Source organism: Bacillus rossius, chromosome 6 (genome assembly GCF_032445375.1).
Source record: "Bacillus rossius redtenbacheri isolate Brsri chromosome 6, Brsri_v3, whole genome shotgun sequence".
NCBI classification, from domain to species: domain Eukaryota; kingdom Metazoa; phylum Arthropoda; class Insecta; order Phasmatodea; family Bacillidae; genus Bacillus; species Bacillus rossius.
Genome location: NC_086334.1, coordinates 60,766,537 through 60,778,269, shown reverse-complemented (window position 1 = coordinate 60,778,269; position 11,733 = coordinate 60,766,537). Strand labels below are relative to the sequence as shown.

The following is an 11,733-nucleotide window of genomic DNA, read 5'->3' as shown; positions in this document are numbered from 1 at the left end:
ATATATCTTGGCACTACAGAAAAACATAAACTACTTACTTCGTTTTTATATACCATGTGTGTGTGTGTGTGTGTGTGTGCGCGTGTATGTATGTGTATATATATATATATATAAATCAGCAAAAATATAAGAAATGTTGGGAGACCGATCCAGAACTTCAAGGCTAGTAAACATGTTTTCTTTAAACCGAAATTAAATTCGTTCATATATAAAATTGTAGATAGTGAATGTTATTTTTCAAAATTAGTATGTTCTTTTTGGGCAGAAAAATAAGGTAATCTAAGGTTTAAGAGATTTTTTTCTCTCAAACAGGGTGTAAAATGAAAATTTAAGGGTTTTTAATATAAATTTAAGGGGATTTGAAGTTGGTCCTAGGGGAATACTCTGTAATAGTTGGCATCGCTGGTCCATTGATAGTTTCATGTATCTATGGTCGATATATTTATTTTCCGGCTTCGAATATTTGTTTGGTTTTAAGTTAAATTATTTATTAATGTGAAGAAATATTTGTGTGTAAAATATTTTATTGGGAATGGGATTTGCGTATTAGTCAACCTGATTGTGCTGTATTGACTTTTTTCAGGTATTCAATAAGCATATCAATTTGTGTGGATACTACTTAATATTGCGTGCACTGTAGAATTGATTAACTATTCGTTGTTTGGATGCCGTATTTCGTGGTGTTATAGATGTTTGCAGCTGTTATTGATATATTACGTGTCTAAGGACCCTATTGCTTACCCTCGTTCAGTTTCCAATTAAATGTATTAACCGATGGTGTTGTATTTCATATTATTGCAAATAATTATAAACACAGGGTACTTTAAATTATTTTCTTTTGAAATGAATGTTTTGTATGGATTTATCTCAATTAAATGTTAATAAACATAGAGGATAATTGGTGTAGATCATGGTAATAAAGAGATGTTCTTGAACTCCCTGAAAAAAAATGTACCTATAGTTAAAATGGTAAATATTTAGAGTCGCGGTATATGCGGAAAAAAAATGCTAAAAATCCGAAAATACTTTTATTCTATGCTCTTTCACTTCCTCTTTTCAAATCAACCGGCGGAGATAAGAAATTCCAAATACTTTAGGAGATATTGAATTTTTTAATTTTCATCACAATACCTGTGTATTCATGCGGCGCTCACAATTGTTTCTTGTTTACGAGTATCTATTATGTTTCTTATTGGACAATTTTGTCACATGACAGTTCCGTGATTGGCCAGTATTCAAATGAACCAATACGTGATTATTTATTTATTTATTCCTGTTCCATCGGAGGTATCGCGACGTAGGTGAACGATTACATCATTTCCTTCTAATAGCAAAGGAAATGTACCCGCCTCCAACTTAGGTGAGTTTTTAACGTTTCTAATCTTAAAGTCTTATTTTTTATTTGGATATTGTTGCGCAAGTAATAAGTAACAAAAAAATTTTTACGTGAGTTGTTAATGTTCATTGTTTGTCCGGGTTTGTTAGGTCAGGTCAGTTACATTATAAATACTTTAAAACTAAAGAACCATTGAAATTAAATCATATTATTTTTAATGTACACTTAGTTTGAAAGTATTCATAATGTAACTGACCTGACCTAATTGACCATTTTAGTTCCTACTGTTCATCCTTTGTCCCGGTTTGTTTGGTCAGGTCAGTTACATTATAAATATTTTAAAACTAAACAGCCATTAAAATTAATTCACATTATTTTTTATGTCCGCTTAGTTTGAAAGTATTAATAATGTAACTGACCTGACCTAATCGACCATTTTATTTATTACGCATTCACGAACACACAGCAAAATAACAAAAATTTTGGCGTTCAAATGGTTGTACAGGTGTTGTATTGCAAAATTAAAAAATTCGATATCTCCTAAAGTATTTGGAATTTCTTACCTCCGCCGGTTGATTTGAAAAGAGGAAGTGAAAGAGCATAGAATAAAAGTATTTTCGGATTTTTAGCATTTTATTTCGCATATACCGCTAGGTACTCTACATATTTACCTTAGTTCCAAATTCACTAAAGGAACAAAGGCAATATTTGCAGAGTTTTTCTTTGTTAAACTGTCAAGAATGCTTTAGTTAAGATAATTGTTTTACAAATGCATTCGTTTTGGTAATTTTGAGGATGAAACAGCAGGATATTAGCTATTTCATACAAAAATTTTCTCATACAATTACAATGTAGGTATGAATGATAATGATAAATGAAAATCTAGTAATCAGAATGGCTAGAAGCCTACCATAATCTTGTACGTTCTGTTCCTGTAAGATTTCCATGCATAACGATGCAGTGTAAAACTACCATTTCATTATTCCATACAATCCTAAGTGTAAAAATCCAGATGTTTGGATGTTAGGATACTTGGCTAAACTAAGTCATCACTAAGCTTAGTAACCAACATGCTGCAAATTATTAATGAATCCATTAACAATGTACTATTCAGTTGAGTTTTTAATCTATGGAAAAAGTAATAACTAATGATACTTGTTGCTGTTATTGCAACCATGTTGATGTTGTCAGGGGCTCTGCCCCACAAAGCCACATCAATACTTCTCCTTATGGTATTTGAAATCCCCGCCGACAACGTGTGTGTTTGAGTACGACGCAAACTACCCTAGAAGGCGCAGTGGAGTCAATGCTATAAAAAGTATTTAATCATTAAGCTTTTATCTTTTACATTAATAATAATAAGTATTGTAAACGTTTTCTGTCAAAATAAGTGTTCATGTCTTTCCAGTTTTATATGACATTATTATATTCAAGTACCGTTTAATAACAATGTACCAGGGCTACCGAAGGCCATTGAGGTACAATTGTTATCTAAAATGTTAAGAGTATTTTAAGGTTTAATTAAATGTCTTGTAATTTGAAAGAAAATATTCCATCTTAAATTACGAACATCAGCACACAACTTGGGTTTACCTATCGTTACTTGAGTTTTGGCGTGATTGTACTGAGTCTGACGAACCACCTCAGCAGCCATGTCTTGCCCCAGTTGAGTTTTTTCGCATCGCCACCCGAGGTAGGACACTTCCAACTCACTGAGGACTTCATCTTAGGTAACCACTGATGTAGGTAATTTTGTCTTCCGTTAATTAATTTAAATTGTTTTTCATATATCCTCTTAGGCTACCTTGGGGGCATGACTGCCTAATAAATTTATATTTATATCCGCTCAATGAACTTTGTCACAACGTGATCCTATTGTTCAGTTCTATTGCAATACCTTACTTATCAATACATAAAATAAGAAATGAACCTTTAACCATTCACTGTTACATTATGTTTTCAAAATAGTTACTCAATAACTTACCTTCTTTCTTCATGTTTTTACATTAAGCCAACATGATAGCAAAGACGAAGACTAGTGAACTTATTTTTCTCGTTCTGTAACTGTTCTTTTCAACCCTGTGTATGTGTATATGTGTGTGTATATACATATATGTGTATGTATGTGTATATATGTATGTGTGTATATGTATGTGTATATATGTATGTATATATGTGTGTGTGTGTATATATATATATATGTATGTATATATATATATATATATATCAGAATAACACTTTTAACTGACAGAACAGAAATGCTACATACTTGAAAAGATATTCCCGGGTGAATTACCCTGCCTGCCTGGGTTGTGGTTGTGATCAGCTACATAGTTCACAGAGTTTATATGCATGGCACCTTGCAGGGGCAGGGGTGAGAACTGTCGTGACTTTCCGAGGTCACAGTTCTCACAGCAGTGTTGCCAGATGTATAACACAGATGATAGATAGTATTTGTAACATAATTCAGTGGTATGTATCATCGCAGTTTGGATTTTATGCAAAAAATAACAATTGTTTGAATATTTTACAATAAACGTGTGCGTGTATCTCAATGCAAGCAATTCAGTTTATTTTCCCTTCAAAATAACTATATTCAAGTAAATATCTAAAGTGAACTCTGCCAGTTTAGCGCCCCCAGAATGTGGCCCCCGAGTCACAAGCCCCATTGCCTCCTTGTAATTACGTCCCTGGATTTATAAGTATAAGACAGGGGGGAAAAAAAGTTTGTAAAAGGAAAATGCAGGGAAATTATCTAGAGTTAGTATGGAAATCCTGTTAATTATTTTTGTATGAATGTAGATATGCATAAGAAAAGTACAATTATACCATAAATGTAACTTGCTGTGTGGCAGAAAGGTTTGGTTTCTGGCCTAATTGCACATTTAATGGCTTAAATAATAAATAAAATAATTTTTAGTCAATCTGTTTATTTTTTCTATTTAGATTGTATTTATATTGTCACATCTCACAGGAACATTGTTGTAGCTCAGGCTAAAAAAACAACATAATTTAAGAACGCAACGTACAGCAAACTGTGCAGAAGTGGAGGGAAGGGTGTAACTAGGCAACCAACAAAGAGGATATATAAACAAGGAGAAAGAAAAAGGGATGAATATAGTCTCTCGGCCAGGTGAAATTCTTTGAGGCTTGTGTGGATTTTCAACTGCCGTAGTTCAGCAACCCCACTGTCAGCTCAAATTAAAAATGTAATTTTTAATTCTTTTTTCCAGGTAATGGATTGGTGGAGTAAAGATGTTTTCGGCAATGAGTGCTGGAGTAGAAGCCTCGACACATCAGGCATAGCTGTCAACCCAACTATAAAACAAGAAAGTGATGAACAGGTGGTAAGTTGTAGTTCTTAGCTTTTGATAATGGCTTACTGGTTTCCTGCATCATCTACTTTCGTAGATGCAGGATATATGCATCAGCATCCTTGAGTAGTGACTGGCAGTGAAGTATATCCTGAAGTAGTAACATAATGCATTGGTGGGGATAACATCTCGGGCAGGAGAGGGGTGCTATTTGTAAAAACCAAAACTAATATGGAACTCCGCAACTTTAACTTTGCTATCGATTCGTATCAAAGTTGAAAAGTCAAAGTTCATAGAAACCAACACCTACTTCTAACTTATACTTGGTCGGTTTAATGCATTATTTAAATGTACTCTGAATATTAAGATTTTAGTATAGGGTAATAAATTACTTCCGGATTCTAGGGCGCCAATTAACCTTCATAAACTGTATATCACTGATCTGTCCAGCCAAATCTACCATGAAATCTAAATATTAACTTTGTCAGAACTATATTTTTAACAACTATCTGGCCAGGTTTCATTACAACCATACGAATACAAATTCCTGCATCATAGTCAATCAGCAATATCTTAACACATAAATGCTTATTTACATAACCTTTTAAGATAATACTAATATAAGATTTGATATTCCGATTTCCATCGGTGGTGATTAGCCAGTTTCAGTTAGTGATACAAGTTAGTTGGTTAATAGATATATATATATATATCATATAATTAAGTCAAACAATATTATTCTGACTAAGCTCAGTGTGAGTAAAGCAATTGCAAGAATCTCTTTCTCTCTAGGGTACTCTAATAGGCTTAGAGTTAGTACAGAAATGAACTGAAAATTGATACTAAAATTGATTAAACAAAGCATTCAACAAGGCAAATTAAGTTAATACAAGACAAGTAAATATTAAATAATATGGGAAGGAATAATATCAATGTGTGGAGATGGAATTTGGAATATCGCAAAATTACATAAACACTTTCCAAGTTAACATTTACATGCACAATACATTAAGTTGAGTACATACCGTTCGATGATACATAGAATTGGACAATAAATTAATCAAAGGATATATCGACGATTTTGTACGGTGCTGTTCAAACGTCACGTACAATAGGATGTGTCACAGTACAAGCTGAGTTGAAACAGCTAACAGCACGATGGAAGAAAGTGGAATCGTCAGCAGCAGTCCTCGTCGGGCGTGTTCTTTGCATTGCAGACGTGTTCCAGACGATCGCTGCGACTTCTCTTCAAAGACAATTGTAGTACCATCTCGAGTAGAACGCAGTTAAATTAGTGTAATTCAAAGTTTTTCAGCTCATTCTCAAAGTTCCCGGTAGAATTTGACTTAAAAGTCTTTGTAGCTCAACTTCTTAAAACATAGTTAGTTTAGTAACTTCAACATATCTTGAGTTCCAGCTAGTTACATATATCATATCGTAGCAAACTATAATTGTATTTCATAATTTCTTGATGTGCATTTATATTTAATTACATTGTCAGTACTTTTGAATAATATTTCATTTCATTACCTCAATGTCTTGTGAACAGTAATTTATTTCCTTACACTTCTGATATCATAAAATGTTCTACCATTAATAAAATTTTCTTACAATAAAGAATTCCAATCAACAGATTGTCTTTTTCCTTTACATCATAAAGTCAAAGCACTATTGCATAGAGCAATTAATATAAATGTTATTTTACAAAGAATTATCATTTATGGTCGGGAGAAACAACACAAAATATTCAATTATGTGAGATGTAATATCACACTAAGAAGCTACAATTTGCCTGCTGATGCCATTCATCTCTGTGATCAGTTTAAATACAATTATTGGTAATATATACTTGTTATGTGTGGTATTCATTGATTTTATATTGAAGGAAATTGATTTTCTGAAGTTAGTTTCATAAGGAACACCACTGTGGCCTGTAGCAGACAGACATGACAAGGGGAAGCTATGACGTTCAGATTACGGATTTTATTCAAATTAGTACACTTTTAGTAGTCCATTAGGACAACATGATGTGCAAGTAGTAAGGCGTACTACCTGGTGAGCAAGAGACTTCTACACGTTGAGTATGTACTGGTGCATTGTGACCATGAGTGTGATATGGCGGTGGTCGAGTGGTTAGTGTTCAGACTCTGTAATCTCGGGATAGAGTCCTACTTAAGTATTTTTTTTTATTTATGTTGTTTTTTTTTTTTTTTCAACACTGGTCTTATTCTTTCATATATATTACCATTCAAAGGTTATATAATGAAAAAATACATGTATTTGCATGACATTTTATTGAATTTCTAATTTATTTTGTTCACTAATTTTTTTTTACAGAAAATATTGTATTTACAATTATCTACATACATTTTCAGCAATTTTTATGTGTTTTGGTTAGTTGTTTATTTGTCCAGCATCCATGTAATAATGCGTGCATGGCAACTTCCTGGCACTGTTGCACTGTTGTTCAGTTATTATCCTTATCCTATTAAAGTCCTACTATTCTGTGGCCCCTTTAATTTTCAGGAAGATAATTACAACTATGACTTCGAAAGCAGTGTTGAGAAAGACTGCAGCCATGAAGATGACAGTGATGACGTAGATGTCTATAGTCGTGAAAAAACAAGTGTTGAGTGTGTCAATGTTCTCAGATCTGATGTCGCCATGACTTCTTGTGATAATACGTTTCCTAGCACTAAAGCGGAGGTAAGATAAGTAAATGTATTGTATTTTCCTTACAATTACACACTGTAAATGACATAAGACAAAGATTTACAGCCCTAGTAATATAATTTATCTTCAGTTAATATATATATCATACGCCATGTTAAAATTAATCTCATTGGTGTAAGTACCTACTACTACTATTTTTGTACATATCACAATACCCGTTTTTCATTTGATGTTAGACACAGGTTTTGTCTCCAAGAATAGTGTTTGCCAGTTGAAATATGTCACACCTAGATCATAATTATGTACAATTGGGTGCCTTTTTACTGCTGTTTGATAACCCTAAGTAAATGCAAGTTTGACAAAAAAAAAATTGGGAAAAATCATAAATATGTATAGGAATAGCCATTAAGCAATAGTAAATAAAATAAATTCCCATGTAGGTAGCATAGGTAACATTTTTCTTATAGCCTATTCAATTTTAGCTTTTTCGTATTAATGAATTATTTCATGGCTGGGTCAACTAATTAGTGTCAGGCTGTCTCAATCACTATATTGATCTGAGTCCTTTAACATTTTATAATCTGTATTATTATGGAGATTGAACTCCAGGTTGTCTTCAATGTAGCTAGCAGGACCCAAAATCTTTCATTCTCGGGTGGAGTTTAATATGTTTTGTAAGTTTTACAAATTTTTATATTTTGAGGTTAGCAGGTAAGGTTTTGTAAATTGTGAGCATTTAGATAATTTTTTTTTTATATTAAGATATGAAATATACATAAGTATATAATATTATCATATAGGTCATTACCATTAATGCTAAACATGATAAACTTACAAAAGAAATGGACTAAACTATCGCCAGAATTGTTACAAAAATATAATTTGTGTTGCATATAAAAGAACAATTTCTGACCTTAAAAAGGAGATTGAGATATTTCACCCAGAGTAGAATCTTAGAATTTTGACAGGTGGGAGTTGAAAAGTTTCTTATGTGTCTTGAGATTATCCACTATACATGAGGAAGAATAACAGTAGTTTGTATAGGTCTACATATTGATCAAACAAAGCTGTTGGCTCAAATGTAGTGAGTTGGTGCAGTGAAGAGACACTGGACTCCATTTCAAATCATATGGTTTAAAATCCCATTTTAGCTATTCTGATATTGGTTTGCCAAGGTTTCCTGAAGTCATAACGGGTAAATGCTAGGATGTTCACTACCACGAGCCGTGGGTGAATGCTTTTCCAACATTCCTGGTCTGTGTTATGGGATACAGTATCAGCTCTAATGCAGACCTTTTCAGCGAGCTATGAAACCTCAATTGAAGGAAAAAATTTCATTATTAAAATGAAAGGATTGAATGTGTTGCTCACTTTCATGTAAAAAATTTATCATAATTTTACTTGTAATAAAAATTCTTCACAGATTATTGACTATGTTTGAAGGTAAGTTATAGAACCTAGTGTACTAATTATCAAAACATATGTCTTGGTATGATGTTCACTGAGACAGCCCTTCTAACAGTTGATTGTGTAAAAATCTTTCTGAAACACTTTTTCCATGTAATATAACATTACAAAATAATTTGCCTCATTGTTACTATATTGTATATTAATATTGTAGCTGATATATATTAGATTTTTTTGTCACTTATTGTCATGGAAAAGAAAAGCATAATATTTCACCTTGGATTTAATAATTACATGTAGAAGCACACAAGCTGTTTATACTAATACTAACTTGTCAAATTTTGTAATTGAAACTAAAAATCTTCATTTTCTCATTAAAGTGTAAGTTATATAATTTAAAAGGATCATTATGTGTTAATAGTTGTGATAAGTGATTTAGTTTGCTGTTTTGGTACTATGTATTATAAATGTTCTTGGACACAGGTAGCTGAGGAACATATAAAAGAGGAATATGAGGACGTATTCATTAGTGAAGATCAAATTGTGTGTGGATTATCAGAAGAAAGTAACAGTAAGTACATATACAAGTTTACTTTTGACTGAAGTACTCAAGCTTATCTTATATACCTTACATAATTTAACCTTATGTAACCAAAACTTTAATTTACTTATGTTTTAGCTTGGCATTTTTTGGTTTGGAATTTAACTACATATTTAGCAAATACTTTTATCTTGGAAGAAATTATTTTTGTAAATGGAACAGTTTCTGGAAGATCTTTTGTTCCAAGTCACAGATCAATCATTGCAGTTAAAAATGGTTTTGCGGTGAAATAAAAAATTATGGGCCCTTGAAAAAATGTGTTTATAATAAATTACAGATTGTAACAACCCAGATTACAGCCTTCCTCATGCAATCCAGCAATAATTGTTTGTTATAAATTTTTTGTCATATTTCAGATTAGGTTTTCAAATGATTTAAAGTTTTTCCTTTTTTCGAAGTTATTGTAAAGATAATTCTCCGGGTTTATTGTTTTTATTTTTAAAATTCATAAGTTTATTTTTGAAGTAATTTTTTTTTGCTGGCATTTTTGTGTGGGAAGGCGTGCTGCATGATTCTCCTTCGTTTTTCCACGACCGAGGCTTGTTTCACACGCTAGGTGTGTGAGTCAACGGTCACGGGAGTGTGAGAAAGAGACAAAATCGCTGCATCGTGGGAACAGAAGTAAGCATTTCATTGAGCCTCTGTTGTCATGCGCCGTGATTGGCTGAAAATTACGTCAGCGAGCCGAAGGCGTAGTAATTACAAGACTAAATTTAGCGGGAATTTATAAATAAATGTTTCAGCTGGAACTGTATAAGCAGGGTATGAAAAAATCCTGATTTTTTTTTTAAAAAATCAAAAAAATCCGATTTTTTTGATTAAAATCGGTTTTTTTTTTATTAAAAATTAAAATACGATTTTTTTGGTTAAAATTTAAAAAATTGTAATCTGTGTATTATACAGTACATTTTCATGACTGTTTTCATGACTTGACTTTGCTCTACAGTATAATTAATAACAGATTAATTCATTTTGTAAAGACAACTAGCCTAATTTTCTTTCTTTGGAATAATCACATTTTACATTGCATAATGTTTTAAGGAAACATTAATGATGTCAGTTTATGAAAATTGTTTGTACAGTAACATAGTTAACATTAGTAAAAAAATATGTCTTATAGAAAATAACTTCATCATTGAAAATATATCATATTTAAATGTAACTTTGTCACTTCTGTCATCCCTTATAGTCTTATAGTCCAATTGTTCTAAATAAAGTAATTTAAACCAAAACCACAATTTACTTTTTTTCTTCTCAGAATTGCACACATACGAGAGTATTCAAAGTAAAACTTCTACATAACATATTACTTATTTAAAATTTTAAACAAAAATACAAGTTTTGCAGCTTTTTCTGTACCCAGTCGATTTCTTTATGTTGACTGAACCAAACCAGACATACCAAAGAACTGAAAATTTCCTTCCTACAGTTCTACATTTGACATTGTTGGAAGACAAACCTGTTGCCAAGGAGATATGACACACACAACACAAACACATGAGGTAGAGGAGAGAAGAGAGAAAATGAGATGGCATTTAAAGTTACATTCCACCCACCTATATTTAATGTGTTTCAAAGTAACTATAAATACATTGTAGAAGAAATTAAGTACTATTCAATTTTCATTATATCTTTGCAGCAGTCAATTTTTATGTAAGTAGGCATGATTACTTGGTTTAAACAATACGTACAGTATAGGAAATATTAACGTTCATATTATCATATTATAAATTGATTTTATTCACTGATTTAAAAAAAAAAATCACATGATTTAAATCATGAGATTTTTAAAAAAAAATAACATTATTTAAATCATGACTAAAATCACGATTTAAATCATGCTGATTAAAATCAACATACCCTGTGTATAAGTAAATATTTAAAGAAATATGGAGTCACGCTTGTACAAATTTGATCAATTTCTTGAAAGAAACCTACAAAATTGTAGAAAAAGTGGAGATGGGAGTACTATTTCTGGTTTTATTGAAGGAGAGGACAAATATAATGAATTTATAAATGGTTTGAAAGTTGTTGGTTATTCTTTTGCTACAAGAACCAGCGAAAAATATAATTCTGGTAGGTACTAATTATAGCCTAATTTTGTTACAAAATTAATTTGTACCTAAGGAAGAATCACTTTAAATACAAAAATATCATATTCTATAAAATTTAAAGTTTGTGAGATATGCAGTACTCAAAATGTTCTTAAAGTGGCAGTTTTTTTATTTTTTGCTACAAGAACTGGCAAAATATATCATTCTAATATGCACTAATTATCTATATAGTTTCTAAGCTGTAGTAAAAATCTTGTTAGTATGTTACCAATATAGGAACATAATTTGGATAGGTAGGCTACTGAACAAATTTTTACTAAAAGTAGAATCACTTTTAATGCAATATAT

At 31.6% G+C, this 11,733-nt stretch overlaps 1 protein-coding gene across 3 annotated transcripts in view; it reads left to right on the top strand.

Moving 5' to 3' along the window:
- Window positions 1-409: 409 nt before the first annotated feature.
- The window catches only part of LOC134533251 (gastrula zinc finger protein XlCGF57.1-like), a 37,226-nt gene continuing 25,902 nt past the window's right edge, over window positions 410-11,733 (top strand). The window contains exons 1-4 of one of the 3 annotated variants that reach the window (XM_063370679.1): window positions 410-583; window positions 4,570-4,683; window positions 7,177-7,356; window positions 9,214-9,301. In XM_063370679.1, coding sequence (XP_063226749.1) covers window positions 4,573-4,683; window positions 7,177-7,356; window positions 9,214-9,301 — 379 coding nt within the window. In that variant the 5' untranslated portion in view covers window positions 410-583; window positions 4,570-4,572. The other 2 variants (XM_063370681.1, XM_063370680.1) reach the window with 2 other exon arrangements.